The 22,568-nt window shown below is 32.0% G+C and overlaps 1 protein-coding gene across 2 annotated transcripts in view; it reads left to right on the top strand.

Moving 5' to 3' along the window:
- Nucleotides 1-3,035: 3,035 nt before the first annotated feature.
- Nucleotides 3,036-22,568, top strand: part of LOC109537915 (low-density lipoprotein receptor) — a 46,908-nt gene continuing 27,375 nt past the window's right edge. For both annotated transcript variants that reach the window (XM_019904881.2, XM_019904880.2), the window contains exons 1-2: nt 3,036-3,281; nt 17,977-18,099. In XM_019904881.2, coding sequence (XP_019760440.2) covers nt 3,182-3,281; nt 17,977-18,099 — 223 coding nt within the window. In that variant the 5' untranslated portion in view covers nt 3,036-3,181. The remainder of the gene's footprint in view (nt 3,282-17,976; nt 18,100-22,568) is intronic.

The raw sequence follows: 22,568 nt of genomic DNA, 5'->3' as shown, positions 1-22,568 counted from the left end.
TATATTGGAAAGTAATTTTAGAATGTGGACCTTTTAAACGTGAAAAACTTTCGTTGGACGAATTTTCTTGTAAACTTCATATTTACTGAGATATCACACTTTGACGCACTAATGAGCAACCCTGTATATATCGCTAAATAGTTTTTGAACATTTCTTTCTGCTTTTTATTTACAGGGTGTTCACAGAAATCAACTTTGGTTTTGCTGTAATAAATTTTTTTTCTGTTGGACCGATTTTCCAAATATGAAGCTAAAACTTCACAGTCGAATGAAGATAAACATTCAATATACTGCCCCCGACGCTCGAATTCTGGCAAACCCTTCAACTTAAGGAAACTGTCACTTTCAAATCATTCGATTAATGATGCAACCTCCCAAAGTAGACGATGTAGTTTTAGTTTCATCATGAGCTTGATATTTTGAAAATCGGTAAAATGCGAAAAATGTTATTACTGCAAAACTAAAAAGTTAATTTTTCTGCACACCCTGTGGGTAAAAGATATATTCGTATTGGGAGCATGCCGATTTTCAGAAATTTTGCAATGTTGCATTTTGCACCCTATTTTATAAAATATAACGACTTTATAAAATTAATGTTTTATAAAATATAATTGGACTAGAAAAGGCATCAAACAGAAATCAAATTGCTAAAATTTCAGTTATCCAGTGCCAAAGTTAGAGCAAATTTGGCCGTGTGACCATTATTTTGTTAAGCAGTTTAGAACCAGTTTTTAAATCAAGTTTATTGAATTGAACAACTAACTATTAATTTGTACTTCTTCGAATATCTATTAAAAGAACCTACATTTTAACGATGTAAATAAACTAAAATGATTGATTTTTTATTGGACTGATAATCTTAATGATATAAAGATTTCTTTGAAATTAAGTAACTAGTTTGTGACAACAGGAATTAAAAAAGCAAGATTTAAAAGTGAATTAAATAACCATCAAGGAAATTCAGTTAAAATAATTTAAAGTTGTAGTTTAATAATAGAATTGGAAACAACGCAAAATGACGAAATATTAAATATGTATGCATGGGAATTGGATTTAAAATCTCACAACATTCAATCTTTTGAAAGGTCAGGAAGGATTATTTTCTATTCCCTGTTAAAATAAACCAGCTTCAACCACCCTAACTAAAGGGTAAGATACGAGCGAGCTAAAATCTAATTTACGTTGCACTTATTTAAAAAGGGTTTGCATGTATTCTAAAAATCTTATATAGCTGAGTAAGCACACGTTAAACGATAAATATACACAGAAGGGTATTTGAGTGCAAAATAACCTAACCACATCTCACTTAAAACCTTTGAATATAAAACTAACTGTAAAGTTAGTTTTATATTCAAAGCTTAAAACACTGTAATTACAACATATGTCATGCTCTTACTTATGTTGAATGATGATGTGTCGGTCGACTTTTTTTCCAAGTTAAAAATTTAGAAAATTATTAATTACCTGTGTTTCAAAATTGGCGATCCTGCATTTAAAGGAAATTAATTATTTCTTAAAAAGAGGAATTTCCTAGAAATGATCTGAATATGATCAATATTTTGGTTCACTCTGTATTTCAATTATATTTATATATAAGTGCGCATCTAATTGCCGCCTTTGAATTGTAAAATAATCATTGATTTATCACATGAAAAATTGATAATTTTGAAGATCCGCTATAAAAATGATCATTATTATGGTTATGGTTATGAAGATTTGCGTCTGACTTAGCCAATTGAATTGATGTCAAAGTTTATTTAAACATCAATATTTAAGATATTTGTTCGTGAACAGTCTACAAAGAGACACCGAAAGTGTTGATACATACATCTAAAAAATAGGAAATTTTATTTTTATTGAATCAGAATATGAAACGTAAACTTGTAAATGTAATTAAATGCTTAGGGCGGGACTAAGACTAAGAATCACGTCTTATTGACGGCTCTTACGGGCTAAAAATCTCGCCTGTACGAATCTGAGAACAAAAATTACGTGATCAAGTGATCTGATGTCAGTATACTGACTGGGATGTCATTTTTGTAATAAAAATACATGTACAGTATGTTTTATTACAAAGAAACTATTGAAACCAGTAATATTCAATAGTTTAATATTAGTAATTTTTGACTGAAACCCTTTGGAAACACCACGCTTACTTGTTCATGATTCAGAGATAAACGACCAGAGAGAAAGAAAGTGTCAAAAAGTTCAAATAAGAGAAAGGAATTGTGGTTTATTTATAAACCATAAATGTTTTATAGAATTAGCTAAACTGTCATACTTATATAGCCAGATAAAGCAAAATACCAAAATTATTTATAAGGAAGTATCTACTTAATAATAATGTTTTAACTTTTAATCGATTTTTAAGGCATATTCCTATTTGATGCATAGACTGATTCTTAATTAACATGTTGTAATGCACAAGTACAAGATATTAACATTTCTCAAGGGAAAATATATTATTTTTTATACGAGTATAATTACAGAACCGTACTAATATCAAATATACACTTTTCGGAGCTAAACTGCTTCCGATTATATTGTTCTTATAGGATATCGGCTATCGGAGCTCCAATATTTCATTTAGGCTCAATGCGTTTTATGTTACAATTCTCTGTAATTCGCCACAGTTAAGTGCCTTAATTTACATCAATTTCAAAAAATTAAAAAATATCTTTGTTCTATCTGATGATAGAACATTATTATAATTTTTGCATGTTATTTAAGATTCTGTATTAGGAAATATATTAGCTATGCATCAGGTATTACATAAACCTTAATCTATTATGTGGATTTGTTTACGCAGTGAACGAAGTATTTTTTTATAATGACGGTCCTGTGGGAAATTTATTTTAGTTGAATTTGGCAAAACGCATGCGCCATAATGGGCAGCCCGAAGGGCCTGGCGATGCGCGCAAGCTATGACGCGTCCGCAGGAAACTGCGTATTAGGATGACAATCGCGATCTTTATCTGAAAAGCAGATTGAACAAGGACGCGCATATCAGGAAGATATACAATATAATTCATGAACGAGGTGTAGGTATATCGTATAGCCTGTGCAAGGCGACGATTGTCTGCAATGAACTGAAGCATGGTGAAGCACACCTAGTTCGAATAGTGATACAAAAATAAATATTGGTTATGTCGTAAAACGCGTGAAAAACTCAAATAATACGATGGTGTTAAGGTTTTTCAATGTTACAATTGTTTTCATTGCCGTTTTGTGTTATTTTCCCTGCTTTTCCCTCGGAAACCCGGAGTCAAGCGCCAAAGGGGGTAAGTGATTTTATTCTGCCCCGACACTTTGTATTCTATTCATTAGTGTTTGTTTGTTTGTGTCATATGCTGTATTAAGTGTAAAAGTGTTTAAGTCGTACGTTTCAGGTTCGCGTTCATTTAAGTTCCCAGAACTACACGTTACTTTAATGTTATTGGAAAGATTAGAAAACATCAGGTGATTTCTACTTTTATTTACCTTATGTATAAATAACCTATCAAATCACTTATGCCTAAACTAGACCACGACATTGTTAATGTGTAATTAATTATATTTTTCGTAATACAAGGTAATTTTGCGACTATTGTCATAGATCATTTCTTTAAAACTTATTGACATTGATATTATTTCAATTACAAATTAGTGACATTGAAACAAATGATGGATATTTCAATTATTTATCACGAAGGGACTGGCTGTTATTTCGATTTAATTCTAATCTTCTTTTCGAAAAAGTTGTCTATATGTATTCTGAACACTATTCTAACGCTGCATAGTTTTTACTAAGTGTGAAGGTTCATCCTAATCACTAACTGAAATCAATTACATCCATAAAAACATATAATTGTATACAGGGTGGCCATTTTCTGAATCTTTGATTTTTAAAGATAGAGAATCCGTTAAATTGGCAAAATTGGGCAGAATTTGATTGCCTATTCATTACCATTTTCAAAATTTAGGTACCCTACTTGGTTTCTGAAATATCCTGAAAAGACAAGAAATCAACCCTTTTTTAATTATCACATATTTCAAAAACTGCTTAACTTAGAAAAAAAGTTAAAATTGCCTTTGGTAGAACTTTTTACTTTGAATTCAATAAACTAGCACTCGTTGTCATAGTCAACTTGATTTACGAGATAAAAAATAAACTTATGTTTTTTTAAATGGTAATCATAGTTGGCTGTGAGTCTTTTAAAATCCTCATTTTTTTCTGAATTTAACGATATAACTGTTGGTATGTTTATCTCTTCTTTTAACCGTAAAAATTCAAAGAAAAAACATTAACAAGCATCTAGCAGTATTGTCACGAAATGGTTATTTTACACCAATACATGGAGAGGAGACAATCAGACAAACAACTTTTTTACGACTAGAAGACAACTTGAAAAAATACGGATCATTTAAAAAGCGAACAAAGGGGAAGATTACATTTAAAGAACAAGATGAAGAAAGAATTTTAGCTTACACCCATTTTAATCCAAATTTATCAGATAAACTACCAGTGAATGTAATGTTTCAAAGGAAGAACCCCCCTTGATTCTAATATCCTATATTCTAAAACAAATTCTAGCCTTTCAAGTACCTTATTGCACATATTATGCATCTCGAGATTCTGAACGAATATTTTAGTTTGTCTAGGTGGTTTAGTAGGGTTTGCTAGGGCTATTAGATCTAAAGTTTTATGAGTGTCTGGTGTGGCATTTTTAGTGATAAAATTATTGGTCCATTCTTTTATAATCACAATTTAAATAGCGAAAAATATTTACACTTTTTATCAAATGAACTTCAAGACATGTTGATGCCAAAAAATGCCTGGACGTAAACAGAAGTCAGTTTGAACATTTAATTTAAACGATTCATTATTTTATTTTTATTTTGTGCTTTGTCTGATAGTATAGTTCTTGTTTCCATAGTCTACTACACATTTTTATCTTCTTTTGAAGTTTTAGGGCAACATAAGAAGAAAAACATACAAACAATTATATCGTCAAATTCAGGAAAAATAAGGATTTTAAAAGGCCCACAGCCAACTATGATTACTATTTAAAAAAACATAGGTTTATTTTTTTATCTCGTAAATCAAGTTGACTATGACAACGCGTGCTAGTTTATTGGATTCAATGCAAAAAGTTGTACTAAGAGCAGTTTTAACTTCTTTTCTAAGTTAAGCAGTTTACGTAATATGTGATAATTAAAAAAGTGTTGATTTCTTGTCTTTTCAGGATATTTCAGGAACCAAGTCGGGTATCTAAATTTTGAAAACGGTAATGGCTAAATTTTGAAACAGGCAATCAAATTCTGCCCAATTTTTCCCATTTAACGGATTCCCTATCTTTAAAAGTGTAGAAGTTACCCATACAAAGATTCAGAAAATGGCCACCCTGTATTGGCTGCTCTCAATGTAAATTTACTAGAATTATTACTTGAATGACAATTGACTAGTTACGATAACTCTTCTTCAAGTTTTTGTGCAAGTTATTAAGTATACTTTCTTTTTGTCTTCAGTCTAGTCCTTTAATATAAAATAATTACTTTACCTAGTTTTCTTGGACATTTTCCATTTAAGTACTTTTTGATAAAATTCGATTATGGAAAGAATCGAATCAAATGCATTATTTCGAACATTTTCCCGTTTATCCACTTCTGGCGTTCAAAGTTTCCGAATCCATATTTTGATTTTACTTTTTTCTGTACGTTTTGTAGGTATTTGGGTTATTTTTTTTTCAGTTTTTCTCAGTTTGGGTTGGCTTTCGTTAGCAGTTGTTTAATGGGTGTTTCTTTAAAATATTGCCGAACAGTTTTTCCCCCGAAACGAGAATTGATCCGTGCAGCATTGGCGTGGTGGAAGGGGTTAGGCGTACAGACGAAAATAGCGTAGCTTGTTTTTTTATGAAACATTTCAACTTAAAAAAAGGATATCTATAAGATGAGCACATTGTTAACTTCCAATGCGAGTGTTGCATAAACTAGAAAATTATCAATATGTCGAATTAATTACACCACGATAGTAGAATTCACACGCGCGAAGAAGTAAAAGCGAAAAATATGTTTATTTTACAAGAAAGATGTAATGCGATGCATTTTACGGGAAGGTATTATTTTCATTTACCGGAGGCTGGAGTGACGAGGAATTGAGAACAAACAATAAGAATTTAACCGATATCAAAGAGAGGTAATTTTTTGATACAAAACAATTGGAACGAAAGCCAAGATAGAAACGGATACACGATACGAGATCATTTTTTATTAAACCCAAAAGCAAAAAAGTTATAATTACTTAATTTAACATAATTATTAATGTCTAATCGGGAAGCAGATTGTGTTTGAATTAATTAATGGCATGATGCAGTAAACTCATAATACGACAAAAAAAATGTGTTGGAAGATAACAGAGAACCATGTGTTACGTGATGTGTAATGGTTCGAAGGTTCGCTGCATCGCTTAACAGCCCATGAGGCATGGACTTTTAAATTCTATTCGTTCTCGCATTATACTCAAATACGCTATAAATATTCTGATACATCTGCCTGAAACTTCGCCCCGAAAATTCTGCACCCGCGAGCATAGTTCCAATATAAATCCTTATCATTCATGGACTCAGACCCAACTTTTCACTGTCACTGTATTACATTGATCGATAATAATTACCAATTAGTATTCATTCACCATTGCGACAATACATGCCTTTTCCCCATATTCTCTCTTGGTTAACGTTCCTTTCTTTTGCTTCGGGTTATTCGATCACACATACTCTATTTAATTAAACCGCATGGGGTTGCTGTTACGGGGTTTTGGGTTAGGATTTGTTATCAACTAAGCGTTGCTCCTTAGGGGATTATCCCTTAGATCTATCGAAATCAGATCTTGTTGATAAAAAAGTAACTAGCGATCTAACAACATTAATTTATTCACTGTATAACGCAATTCGCAAAATAATGGGACAACAGCTAAATTTGCTTGACAATACAAAAGCGTGTGAATAATATTAATTATGATATTAGAATGTGATTCAATTTGACCATATAATGAGGAGGCGGCGAGCGTGAGTTTATGAGCTTGAGGAAAATAAATGCGATTAGAGAGGATGGGGAGACTAAAAGAGATTGAACTCAAACGCAATTGCATGTGAACTATGTCAGAACCACATGGGATCTACAATTTTCCAAGGAAGCACTTTAGGACGGAAAACGAAAATAACTGGGATCCATTATGAAATTAACTCCGGCAATAATCGGACAGTGACTAAATTTGCTTGGCAATACAACGGCACGTGAATAACTGCGAATTTTTAAATTAGAATATGGTTGTACTTGAAGACGTAATAAGAAGACGGCGAGCGTCAGTTCATGATTGTGGAAACTAAATGGTACTGGAGGGAATGGGGAGACTAAATTATACTGAATTTGAACCAGATCGCATGTGAACTGTGTCAGAACCACATGGGACTGAAGCTGAAGGTTTAGTGCGCAACTCAACTACCGTCGCAGTAATTCAAGACTCACATTTTCGTCCAAAAAAGTCGACCGAACCAATGAATAAGCAATATTTTAAGTTTTTTAGAGATGATTTGTGATGTTTAGAAACGTCACAAAACGGGCAATTTTAAATATCAAAATTTAGCTCATGAAAGGTTCCCTCAACACGGATCTTGCAAATGTTTTCAGCCAAAGGTTTTTTCATTGCGCTGAGAGCATGCTTTAAGAGTGAATGCTGTCGAACTCAGATCGTGGTCCTGAAGCAGACATTTGCGGCAATTTCCGAGATACGAGATTTCGAGACAAAATAAGCTGTGTCCAGTTTTATCGTACTCTTATTTTTGCTTGTATCTTTTTAGAGGTTAGTCATGATATAATAGAACCTAATGAGTGAGATATCGGAACGTTCTATCCAATAGGTTCTTATACCCAGTTGCCCAAACACAAACCTCAAATTCGACATGCATTAAAAAGTTTATATTTTTGCATCCAATTTTCAAGCTATAAATAAGTTCGGAAAAGTTAGTGTCCCAGACTTTCTAGCGTAAAAACTCAACTAATTACTTTGATATTTTTTTCCGTTAACGAGATATAAATAAGAGTTATCAATAATTCACGGAAATACGTCTATCTGTGTGGAGGCAGGGTCAGTTTCTATTAACTCCGAAAAAAAGGAAAAGATAAATTTAAAAACGCTGCAAATTGATCTTATGACCTAATAGATAGTTTCGACTGCTTTTAAGACCAAAGCTGTTTTAATCTTCGGCAGCCTTACGCCAATGACACGCAACAATTTCATAAAATATAAGTTAACAATATGGGACTAAAAACTTTATATCTACACGGCAACCAGAGGAAAAGTAATACCAAACTTACCGAAAATTGCATTGGAAGGAAGGAAGAAAAGGTGTTTAGTGATGTGGAAAATATGTTCATAGTCATGATTATTGAAAATCAGCAAAGCAAAGAAATATAAATGTGAAGAATCCATAAAACTTCAGTTTTTTTGAGGAAATCAAAATTCAGTTCAAACTAAAAGATTTATAGATTTAAACGTATTCTTACCAACTTTGTGCAAGCTGGCGCCTCATCCTCCATTTTCCGCCTATAATAATGTTCAAAAAGTCCACTCGGCACTTAAACACACAATGAAAATCCACTCCGAATAGAAAACTTTAAACAATAAACAACCGGACTTGCCGTAATAAGTAATGACTATACTTCCTATCTAGGGACCCGATTTAAACGACACACAAAACGCGATTTATTCCAAAGCTGTATGAAAACTGTAATTAGTAAATAAAGAAATTTAAGCAAAAGTAGCTTGGTGGACCAGAAAAAATAGTATGTTAACGAAACAAGAAATGTATTTAATGTGATTTGAATAGTTCAAGGTGGAAGCAACAACTTTAAAAAAAGGTGGATACAGAAAGCTGTTATTAGTAGATAGAAGTATTTTTTTAAATTTCCTGTTTGATCTGTGAAAATTTGTATGTTTAACAAAATAAGTACCTAAATGATATAATAAAATACTAATAGTTTACAGCATAAATCACTAAAATACTTCAACAATTAACCTGAGATACGAAAATAAATGCACCATCATTTAAAGAAAACGGCTATATCAAATCCGTAAAAATCAAAACGGAATTCGGTTCATAAAATTCAAAAACCTGCACGTGCGAGCAGCATCAATTTTAAAAATAGGAAAAAAAGTACAACCCTGATTGCCATATACTTCTACAAATAGAAAATAAATTGCTCTCTGGATCCACACCGTTAAAATTCCCTAAAACTCCGATTTTATGCCAGGACCACCTTGCAACGTTCTAAGGCGCGATCCCCTAGCTCATCACAAGGTAATAAATAAAATTCACATACCTGTTTAGGCATTTTAGTCTGGATTCGGGGGTATTATTAACTTTAAAAACAGCAAAAATTGATTTTTACAATAGAAAAAGACGGATAAAATAAATAATTAAAGTTGTATTCGCAGCAGAATACTCCTATTTGACGTGGCATAACCCTGATCATCAAAATCGTTGGAAAACGGAGGAAATAAAGTTAAATTGTGTAAACCTGATCAATCTTCGTTAAGAATACAAGAACCCTTTAGTTTCGAATGTAATTGATTACATATAAACATCAGTAATTGATAAAAAACACCCATCTTGCACGACAATAAATGTGTAGTTAACACGAGAACGTTTTTGTATTTAAACAGTAAAACTTCATTTAAAAGTCTGCCATAGAAGACTACCAGTTAATGTTCAGATATAATAAATAAAAATTTCAAAAGCCTAATACAGAATCCAAAATCTCCCTCGCCGTTCCTCATCGAAGAAATATTAAATGCAACAATATAATAAAATACAAGTCAATAATATGGTACTAAAAGTTCTAGAGCCATATGGCAACCAGGGGCAAAGTATGCCAAACTTACCGAAAGCTGCATCGTGCCACCTGGAATGAAAAACAAAAATGCGTTTAGTAGGGCAAAAAATCCGTCGAAAGCAATGTTATTAAAAATCAGCAAAACAAAAAGGAGTCCGTTACGTTTCTGAAAACGAAATTCAGTTCAAACTAAAGGAGTTATAGATTAGAAATCATTCTTACCAGCTTTCTGCAAGCTGGCGCTTCCATCCCCCATTTTCTATCCATTATGCCTCAGGAAACACGCGACACAAAGGACTCTCGACCGATTTTTTCCATTCCCTGTAATAAACTGAAGATTCAGGCACATTTTCCAAGAAACTAATGCGATATCGAAATTTTGCCGCAGTCCGTAGGAACCGAACTCCAGAACCAACATAATGATATAATAATTTGCTCGATCGCCCTTTGGATGAGTAATTGGTTTACTACGCAGTTCGATTTCATTGTGTACTATTTTGTAGAAAATGCCCTTCCACACGGCAATATTCACAAAGACAAGTTTCAGGTGCAAACTGGTTTGGATCACAGCCGTAAACAAACCCGCTTTCTCAGCCAAAAATAAACAAATTCGGCGCATTATACCTTTTTATTCTAAATTAAATGATAGCTATCGAAGCAATAATTTTATTAATTTTTTATGAAATTTTGACCAATTTGAGCTTTATATTTTGGTTAACGGTTTGCTAAATGACACTCACATTCAATGCCTCTTTGCTCGCATCATTGTGAGCTACGAAATATTCAACTTGATTTCGATACGTGCTTACCCCTGAGTCTTTTGCTAGATTTTCATAAAACTTTGGACTTTCATAACTTGACATGTAGTTAAAACAGTGCCTAAATGGCAGATCCACATTCGGTCCAGGTGGTGATCTGGGGGAATGTTTCGCGTTGCTCGCACAGCGCTCGAACAGTGCCGGTATAGTTAATTTTGATATGAGCGGACAGATCAGTTTTTTTCCCGAATTTTCATGACATTATGAACCTCTACAGATTGATATTTAGCCAAAAGATTGGCAAAATTAATGACCACATTCCACCCAATTATTGTTTACCAAGGCTTCTTTGGTGGGAGGCATCATAAAGAGCGACGGAATACATAACTTGATTTCGACAAGATTTTTCCGATTAGTCTTTTGCTTGAGTATTTTCCGCTGAAATGGCAGATCCAGATTAACTTGTAGATCCTAGAGGGCAATACTCTGGAGTAGGCGTATTTTTAGAAGGGGAGCTTCTAAAAATACAGTTTGTTGCTCTTTCCGTTCATTTGGTGCGAATATGGCACTAACTTCATTGAGCCCTGAGGATGACTTAAATGTAGTCGAAATGTTGGCCCAAGAAAAATAGTGGTTCATTTTTTGTCACATCTATTGACCGATAAACCCACAGACCTAAATAGGCATAATTTAGTGGTTTATTAATATTGTTACCAATGGAACAAATGTTGTTAACTGTCTACACTCTCTCACAGACCTAAATAGGCATAATATACTGGTTTATTAATATTGTTACCAATGGAACAAATGTTAACTGTCGGAGTTAACATTTTAAAATACACATCTACAATTTTACATTTTACAAATTTAGTATGTGAGTATTAAATGCATTCTTTTGCGAAATTTGTATGTTTCGTTGCGTGCGTATCGCAATAGTAAAACTTAATGCACTTTTTCATCACAAAATATGGATTATGGCATGGAATATTCCAAGCGTTTTTGGATACCGTATTCGAACTGCAGTTATCAGAAAGAGATGATTCGCTAGAAGGGCGATCCCCTACTAAACCTTCCATCGTGTTCGATTCAGAATCAAATTCTGAAGTAAGAAAACGACTAGATTTTCTTTTAAAACTACGTTTTCGTAGCCTGCTAAATTCTCGAAATTGCGAATATGCCGACGAGGAACAACCTGGTCTTGCTTCCTCCACAAAATTAATGTAAATTGCTATCTCCGGTTTGGCGAAAATGGCCAAAATAAGCAATACGAGATCTGAAATCGCTACTTCTAAAAATAAATAAGTTGCCTGAGTCCTCATGTTTAGTGTATTGATGTAATTAAATTAAATTAATATAGGTAATTGCCAGTTCTTACCTCCTGAGTATTAAATCAGATTAATACAGATTAAAAAATACAGTTAATTATTTTATATAAGTACGTAGGTACTTGTTACTGTGAAGGTTATTAGAAAATTTATGATTATAGATGTCAATTATTGGATCGTTTTTGTTAATTAGTGCATCGTTTACCTTTGATGTAAACTGGTAGCAACCTGAGTTTATTACATTTACGAATAATTAAAATATAATCAGGAATGATGAAAATGCTTGCCAATTGTTGTTTTATTGTATTGTCTATGAAAACATGATTACGAAACGGGCCGTGATTCCTGCTCGCTTTATTTGTTTATTTATTTAAACCAGTGTAATACATAATACATAGTACTTAGTAATTACATGTCTAGGCTTATCCTCAGGATACCCAGGCAGCCCAAACATCCTATAGAAGCAGTCATCTACTTGTACATAGGACCAGTTATGAGTAAATAATTAATTAAATGTCACTCACATTGAAATCGAAATGATAATGAAAATTAATTATTAAAATTCTAGATAATACAATAACTCATTATATAACATACAAGTTATCGTGGTGTTAGGTGGTCCAATTGGAAAATGATATTAATTTCTTAAACACATTGACAAGTCGTCGGTAGGTTACGGATTATTTATCATATTACAAGCTGTTGCAAATGCTGTTTATGAATTATAACATTTTGGAATTTGTGAATGCGGTTCGGTTTATAAGCATATGGGTCTTCGGTCATGACACAATTTTCTTTTATGCAGTTTTTTTTTCAATATGCAGTGGTCGTCCAAATTACTTCCATTATTTCCCGAATATGCAAACAATTCAACGTCCAAATTCGTACATGCACTTCTCCATACGAATAATAAATAACACAAGCTAATTCGCTGTTGAAAAAAATTAGTGTTTTATAATGGGTCGATAATACAATGTATGGTATTATAAATATATTTATTTTGTTTTTAAATATGTACTGATATACTGTTTTTATATGTTGATTTTATCTGACTCGTTATAGCTTGATGGGAACTGTTAGAAGTCTAAAACACTGTGTAAAATAAAAAGTAAATTGTGAAGTAATTCGACTCTTACCCTTTCATTAAAGGGTTAACAGTCTTCTGTTCCAGATTTATAAACTGCCACAAAACATGAAAAAGTAGAGAAATTTTGGAAAATTTTACTGAAAAAATTGCTTTAATTCCGTCTTCCAATAAACCTAAAAAATATTGGAAGTAATTCTAATAAATGATTGATTCTTTTGTTTGATTAATTAAATTCTCAAAAATTACACATTTGGCGTCAACCTCAAAATTATATGTACAAGCAAACAAACATTACTTCCTATTAGAATTCTATAAAAAAATTACTTTCTTACAGAAATCAAAAATGTTAAACCATCTTTGATCAGGTTGTATGCTCTTAGCATGTAGTTTTAAATTACTGGCAATATGCGAAAAGAAAACATTGTTAGTCACACGTCAGTAACAGAAACCCGGCACAATCAATTATCATAAATTTAAAATAACAAGCAAATATTCCATTATGCATTTTCAGTTTACGTCTAACTGTTGGTTAAGCAAAGGTGATATTACGGGTCTATCAATTCATTTTCATTTAAAAAGTACTCGAAATTCATCAATTAAATTTCATTAAAAAACGTAGTCGTACTGGGAGCAAAACAGGTTAGTTAGCAATGAAGAAAATTTTTGAAAAATTGTATTCCGTACATCTATATTTTTTACGATTTAATTGGCAAAGAAACTAACAAACTTCAAAGCTTATTTATGTCTTGATTTATTTGAAATTAATGATTAATTTGAGGAAAATTGTATACAAATTTGAAAGGTTGGATATTTCGAACATGTTACTTTTATTATATTAGGTATATTGCATGGGCATTTGACTGAGCAATCAGCCTACGAACCTTTTTCAATCATGTGTTCTGTTAGACAAACATGCATGGCCATTTGGTCTTCTCTTTAAAAAAATATAAATTTAGCTGTGCAAGCTATTTGCTTTTATCTCTAAATTAGGCATACAGGCATTGTCTAAGCAAATAAAATGTTATTATATAAGTCACATATTCGTGTTTTTGGTTGAACATCCAAGAATGCATACAATCTACAGTCAGCTGACTGAAATCCATATTCATTTTAGCACCAATGTTTCAATAGACTTTGCATAGACTTTCATTCTTAAGCTGCGAGTAATAAAAAAATAAGCATGTTCGAGAGAAATGGTTTTTTTATATCAATGAAAATAAATCATGGCATCTATTTTTCTCGTTGATAGCAGAGCTCTAGTTTGTCCTCACAATGGAAATTAATTATTACCTGTTTTCGAATCAACATGTGTGAAATTTACATGATGGGTTACAACTGGGTTGCGTTATTTACCATATAATAGTATGACATTCTGCATCCCGATATATCCAGCGTAAAAGCATGCTTTCAAACGAAAAACGTTTTTCAATCTGATTTTTACTATTAAATGAAAACTTTCAATAATCAACCTTCGGCCTTCAATCATATTTAAAATTAAGTGTTGTTTTCCATTTTCCTTATTTTTCAGTGTATTACGTGTATACGGAAATGTGATTTGACTGGTTTCTACGAAAATCCAAAAATGCAAATGCTATTTCTAAAGCTTTTACAGATTATATAGATAGATATGATAGGAGATATAGATTTATAAGAATGCATATAACATTATTGCTTTGCCATTTTTAATCCATTTGAATAATTGAATTGATGCATTTTCCGCTGCCATTTCTTTGCGACAATCAAGTTGTCAGTAACAAATATACTTTATTATCAAGCTCCTTTTAATTAATCTATCACTCAATCTATCACTCAAGGTATAATTTGTTGTCGTTAAATGATAGTTTTCGTTGAGCATTTAAATACATTTCTATATTTTTAACGTATTTTTTATTGCAGCGCAGCAATTAAAGTTACTTAAAGTAGTTTGTGTCTTGTTATTTTCAGTTGAAGTCTTTAAGAAGTACTTTTAAATGATTATTTTTAACGTTTCTATTGTTTAAAACGATTTGCTCGGCTCCCAGTTTGCATGTTCGCATTTGTAAGTAATTGTGAAACTTTACATTGTTTCTGAAACGATTTTCCCAGGAAAGATCCACCTGCTACAACAAAGACACTTTTCATTTTAATATAAGTTATCTCTCTGATTAATTCATTCAGCTCAGAGTTTTCAATTTACTACGTCCTCTAATATATTCGTTATGGTATGCTCCCATGTGTAAAGCTCTGAACTGTAAAAGCAATTTGCAACTTTTAGGAGGAAATTACTTTTGGTACATTTTGAATTTTGCGACATTATTTCTTTCAGTTCTCTAAAATAATTTGTCATTTCACCAAGAATAACTTATGATTTGCTTGAGTTAAAATTTAAAGTGTAAAGATACGCGTGAGCACCATCGAAATTGTTGTCTACTTTCTGCACGTATTACCGTACAGATGTTCAAAATGTTTTATCTTGTGGAAAACAAATTAAGCTATGTTACTTGAAACATTCGTCCTACAAAAATCGATACGGCGTTAAAATCCGTGTAGTTGGTTTTTACTTATATTCTGAAGTAACAGTGATAATGTGTAGGCCCTGTACAAAATACAAAACATACAAATTTCGGAGCTCGTTAAATTGCAAATAACAGTTCCTTGTTTTTTTTGGTGATTTCTCTATTTTCTCGCAAGTTTAACTTTTTACGTTTCATGGCTATATGTTTGAGCTTGAAACAATTCCTAGGCAAACATGGAAAAAAATTTAGTTATTATTTGAAACGCTTTCGTTTTGTGCAAATAACTTTACCAAGGCGAGCACTATAAATATATCAAATATAACAACATTTTTTATCTGAGGACTTTAATGTTGGTATCTTTTGGTATTGATCCTTTGTTAGCCGAAGCCAATTTTCTCTTGAAATGGATTTTGTTTTCACATATTTTAATTTTGCAAGTTGGATTAGAAGCTTAAAGTAAAAATGTCTCACGAATAATATTTGTTCATAATTGAATAGGGATGTAAAACCAATTATTAAGTTATGATTTGGTTTTTTTTATGGAAAGGAACAAGGAAAGTTAGAAATTCATGTTAAATTAATATTTTTGTAGGAACGTTATAGATGTTTTCAGCAATTGTACTGAATGACTTATATGAAGCAGCGGAATTAATGGAAATTTATTATTAATCAATTTGTTATTTATGTTTATTTTTATTCATAAACACTAGGATATTCAACCGTCAAATTTGAGCTCAAAGGTGAGTGACGATTGAAAATTGTTTAGTGGGGAGCCTGTTAGTTAATATTATAATTTCTGCGGTAAATTGGTGGGTTATTGAAAAATTCCGTAATGGCTATTGTTAAGTCATCGTATTGTTGGAAACAGGTTTTTGGGTTTTCAAAATAATATTGCTGGTTTTGGTGTAGTAATCAATTAATTTGGATATACTGCTGAACAATTTGCTTGAGTTCGCGAGTGTATAGCCAGAGTTAAATCATGTGTAATTTGATAGGAACGCAGTAAAGCTTAAAAATATATCTTGAGATTGTTGAGCATTCACATGATTGTTTATTTTATTGTGCTGATAAAGACTGTTGTGACTATCGTTTGATCAAACTTACCATTGCAATCATTGCATGCTTGGTATATTGCGCAATTATTCAAATTGCGTTCAAAATTTTGTTTCAAATTGTTGATAATTTTAAAATTTCTTGTTAAGAGCGAAAATTAGGAATTCTAACGTGATATCGCGTACTTATGTTTGAATACAGCGGCAAATTGGTTCAGTCAATGGATACGTAGTTTTGAATGAATGTTGAATTGCAATTGTCTACACGAGTTTTAAATAATTAACATTATATTGTAGGGCTCATTCACTTCGGTCTTTAGACTATGACATCCTGTACAACACAGGTATTTTATCGGCAAGTACATTAATAATAAACATTTGAATGAATGAACATATAGAATATTTGAAAACGATTGACTATTCATGCTCAAACTGAAACGTGTTGAATAATAAAAATGATAAAACAATAGATGAATAGAAGCCCGATCAGATTATTTAATCTCCATTGTCTGCCACCTTCGACTATAGATTAATGCAATTTAGTACACCCTATTTGCATTTGAGTGGGCAGTATTTCTAGTATGTGTTTTGGAGTCTGCCGGCTCTCCTCCAGTTATTCATATAATGTTTCACATTGTTTGTTTTGTGATTTCATTTTAGCGGTATGTGGTTAATAATATAATAGGGTTTTATTATGTTAGAATAAAGAAATAAGACGAATATTTCTTGTATGCATGTTATCAGTAATGTGATATTATCGATTTGCAATTTTCACCTTCATTTTCAATGCTTCTGTCGTTCCATTGTCTACTTTCATAAAAATTCTCATTCCGCACTTTGCAGCACTCTCCTGAAAATATCCCCTTATAGTCATTCAATTTCCAGAGAAACATTTCAGGCTGAAATTCGCAGAGTATTCCGTCTTTTACGCGTTTTTTACTTTGCTTCGATCGATTAATAAAAAAGTTTGAAAACGAGGAATTTTATTAGTCTGCACAAGAGCGGAATCTGAGCTCTCCACCAAGTCGAGATATTTGAGTTCTCCAATAAGCTTCACATTCCTCACACTGTGAAGGTGAAATAATAACGTATCGCAAAGAAATTCGACACTAATACGAGAAAAAATTATAAAATATCGACCGACTTCAAGGAGTTTATCTACGTCTACTCTGCAAGAAGCGATGTTTGAAAACTTTTACGTTAATCATCCGGCTCGAAATGCGTGGTCAATAGTGCATATAATCTATTTGACTATAATGAACAGCAAACATTTCATGGTTGGTTAGAATAAATGTATGTTTTTTAAAGCTTTGTAATAGTCACATGTTTTCCCTTTTAATCTTGTCACATTGTAATAAAATTTAACGTATAATTTTTTTATTTCAGTTGCCGATTGTTCGCTGAGGCAGTTTACATGTGCCAATAAAAAATGCATACCAACTGCATTTCTTTGTGATGGAGAGAATGATTGCGAAGATAACTCCGATGAAAATCCTGTTCATTGCTCAAGTAAGCAATTCTTAAGTATTACATGCATTAGCATTAGCTTTTTAAGTTTAATTCACTAACTTTTTCTAAGTTTCACTAACTTTTTTGTAACGCATGTTATAAAACATATGATTATAGAATACTATTCGTAAATTTATGAATTAACTTTTAGTTTTGCTGGCTGACTAACTATATATATGTGTGTATGTAATTCCAAATGGAGGTGTTTCCTTATATTTTACAAATACTGAGGCATGTTTTTGAATTCATTAACGGACTAAATCAAAGCATTTTGCAATATATTAGGCCGTCGGTATTCACGTGTTGCAGTTAATGAACTCGTTTTGGAAATGTATGCTTGATTTAGCTGCTGTTACTGGCCGTCAAATCAAGAATTCAATATAGTTAATTATCAATGTTTTCCGGTTCGACTGACATGAAATAAATGTGGAATTGGTGCTTGACTTTATGGTTGAATAAAGTGTTTGACACTTCAATTTGATCATATCAATTGTATATCTCAAGTTTTATCGACAAGTGTTTGTATACATTTATCAGTAGCATCTTTTCTAATAAAGAAAGATATTGAATAATGCTGCTTTATGCGTTTTAGATACGCATTTTATTTCTTTTATTGCTGGTGTTATTTAATTTTTTTATCAATAATAAGTTTACTTCGGTACGTTCTCTCGAAATCCAGTCGCAACTCCATTTTTTTCCAAATGGTTCGGGCTTTATTATGAAATAATCCTGTTACCCTTTTTTGCAGAATTTGCAGGATTTGCAGGATTTGCTTACAGACCCAGATTAATTTAGGTTTTATTGCCAAGGCAATATGAAAATCTATTTCCCATGCACTGACTGTGTTATTATATAGGAATATTGTTTCTTTTCCACTGCCCTTCTTTGGGTATACTGAGATTGGTATTATAACCCTGCAGTATGGCATGTATTTTCCTTTCAAGCCCTGTAGAATCTTCTCTCAAAATATAAAAACATCCTCGCAGCTTGATGTTTTGCTGACTCGACTAAGCAAATGTGATTTTTTATAGGAATAAACGATTTGAATTGAAATATTTCATATGCAATAGATGGAGATGTCTCTTCTAAAGGAATTATCATGGATGATTTAGTGTACACTAAAAATATGCATCCCTTGAAATCAATTTAGATGGGACAGAGCGCTTTGAAAAATGTTGTTAATGTTAATATTACTAAAATATTTGCATGGGAAATTTTAATTCGAGCCTTTTTTAGCTTTGTTCCTTCAATGAAAAACTATATTAATATAAATCCTTAAATCAATATTGAAAGTTCTGTAGAGTGGCGGTGTTTCAGATCAGTCAGATTGCATGTATGTGGATTTTTTATCGGCTTTTTTCACTTTTCATTTATGCTTCAAACCACAATTACCAAAAATCTTGAATAACTATTATTCTAAGTTTTAAACATGTTTTGCTGGATCCTAGTATAGGTATATAATCAAAATGATAAGCGCAAATGTTAAAATAATAAAGTTAATTTGACGCCCTTTTAAAGTATACGAAAGCATACTGCACTTTTAGTACACAATCGCAATGTCAGTAATCTTCTGGAATTACTGGAATGAAAACCGAATTACTTTTAGATTTGGCAAAAATATGGAAAACTAATTTTCTAAATACGCGTTGTCAAGGTCCTACTTCTATTTTTGATCTGGCATTTTTAAAGGCGTTTGTTTACTTCAGAACTTCAATTATAGAAGATCCATCTTTTTGCACAGTTTTATGGGTAATATACGCCAATTTTCATATTTCGATGCATTTAAATGTAGCACGTGCTGACAACGTTCAGTTGCTAGAAAAATATTTTGCAAACAATGTAATTAATCATGGGGAATATTAATTTAAATATTCTAATATTAATTAATGGCTATAGCACCTTAGCATTCTAACAAGACTATGGAAAGAGATGTTGATTTCGATTAGTTAGATATAATTGTCACGTTTAGTTGCAAGATGAGAGAATCTCGGCATTGACAGTAAATGCTTGCCACTTTTTTATTGCTTTTGGGTCGATAATAGATCGAAAAATTGCGATATGGAAAACGTATGTATGCGTAAAACGAATATAATTCCAGAATGTCAATTACAACATCATTATTCCATATGCCTAAAACTAGCTGAACATTAAATGTTTTATTAGCTGTATTAACTACATCTAGGTGTTAAAAGTTGTAAAATTTGCGTACCATTAATTCCGAGTATGAATAATATTTAGTCGAAGCATTTCATAACAACTTTCAATAACATTGGAAAAATTCCAAATTAAACGGGTATTCTGGATCTCTAAGGTACGCAATATTGTTGTTGTCTTTAGGTTCAGTATCTGAGTGTAATGAGGCACTTGTCTTGACGTTTTGTGGTATAAATAGATAAATAAAATGCATGTCTTTCCGTCAATTTTTATTTGCCTCTGGTATTCTTCATATAAATTTACTTTGACGCTTTACAAAATACCATATAATCGCTGGATCTGGCTGATCGATCAGTGGAAATAATTTGAGAGGCAATCAATCTCGTTATCAAAAAAAAATCATTTGGTCTTCGCGCTGAAGGGTTTCAAAACAGATCGACTAAGGTTTACAGTACTTTTGAAAATTAGGAAAGTTTCTACAATTCGATGTAGGCGAGCCTCTAAAATTTAGGCACCTTTTCGGAAGAATATTTGCCGAGCAGTTTTGTTATGCGAAGGGATTAGTACGATTAGATTCGCAACATTATTTTCCTATTTTTGATTTACTAGTTTGAAATTGGATCGAAATAATACGGTGTAAGTCATTTCAACTGCCCACGTTTTAGAGATTTGTTTCTGCATCAGCAGGTCCAGACATTCGGATCCAATTCCAAAACAACGAAATTCATGTTTTCTCACTTAATTAACAAACCGAAATTTGAATTTTGTCCTACGATTAAATGACTGCAATTTAATTGACTTTACATCCAACTTTGGTGTATATTTATGCCTTAATCACCATCAGGTTAAAAACCTAGTAATTAAATGTTTAAATAACTAATTAACACACACTCTGTAGTAGTAATTACGGAATAGCAATTAGTTTAGAAAAATTAGCTGTCCAGGAGGCACTTTACTAGGTACAGTTTACTAGGTACCTTTACAGGTACTACTTTATTTCATATAGTTGTTTAACAATGATCTTTATGAAGATAAATCATGATTTTTATGAAAATATATACATATTTGGGAAAATATATGCTTGGTTCTAGCGATATGGTGGAGGCGGATTCATGTTTTCGAGACCTTTTGGTTGAGTTTTGCCTTTAAAAATAACGAAAAGTGGAAACGCTTATAACAATATATTTTACAGATTATATAATACAATATTTTACAGGTTTGTATTCAATCATCCTTATTTAACATTATACTAATAAACTTTTTGTTTCTTTTATCTGTAACGAAAGCGGACTTGTTATCGCGACGTGAAGGTAACTTTTCTAAATTGTTTTCTTTCCTAATTAGAATTTTCTATTACAGCTTGACCCTGAGTATGTCGTATGATAACATATAAGTGCTAGTTTCTTAATTACTTTTTGATAAAAAAATAGCCTTTTCTGTAAATTTAAATAAGAGAGAAGCTCTGTTTATCCATTCATATTTAAAAACGTGAAGAAATTTTCTGTTTTTAACGAGGTAAGCGTTTTTGATGCGAAATACCCAACAAAAAGGTTTTGGCTGCTATTGTACAAAGTATATAATTTTATTCCAGTCAGACAAATCGTTTATTCAAAAAAACTTCATTGCAAAACTAGCGCATATGTGCAGTTTTAGTGCATCGTTCTGTAACATCAATCTGTATTCCAATAAGTGTGAATGCGAATCCCAATTGTGTTTACAGAAACAGTGGATTATGCAGTAAGTGTTTTATGCGAGTTCCTATTTGAAAACCAGCAATATTCTTTAACACAAACGCTATTTGATATTTATTGACCATTTTATGTCCAAGAGTTTTTGCCGTCCAGTACGCCTGTTTAAATTCAATCATATTTTACTTTAACCCACCGTGAAATTCTCTGACGGTTTCAACTGATTTATCAAATATTTATACTTAAGGTAAAGTTCCTGTTAAAAGACTTTGTATTATCCACAACTGTCTACTTGACTATACAGGGTTATTCACGCTATACGGCACGGAAGTTTGCGGCTAAACCGTTTGATTTTTAAAAAGTATTATTTTATTAATTGTACGACGCCTACCGAGCGCACATTTTAAAAATATTTTCGTAATGTACGGAGTGTCCCAAAAGCTCCAAAGGTATCAAAGTTGCGTTTTTTTAAATGGAATGTCCTGTATATTATTGCATTTTTGGATTAGCTGAACAAAATAAGTGCCTGTTTTAATAAGGTTTATAACACCTAAATCTTAAGATTTTTTAAATAATACGAATTTAATCAAAATCTAATCTAATTTTCACGTGTCAAATACTTTAGAA

Source organism: Dendroctonus ponderosae, unplaced genomic scaffold (genome assembly GCF_020466585.1).
Source record: "Dendroctonus ponderosae isolate FM_Combo_2020 unplaced genomic scaffold, Dpon_F_20191213v2 Dpon_F_20191213_1, whole genome shotgun sequence".
Classification (NCBI taxonomy): domain Eukaryota; kingdom Metazoa; phylum Arthropoda; class Insecta; order Coleoptera; family Curculionidae; genus Dendroctonus; species Dendroctonus ponderosae.
The sequence above is the reverse complement of the archived record's forward strand: the minus strand, read 5'-3'. Positions and strand labels throughout refer to the sequence as shown.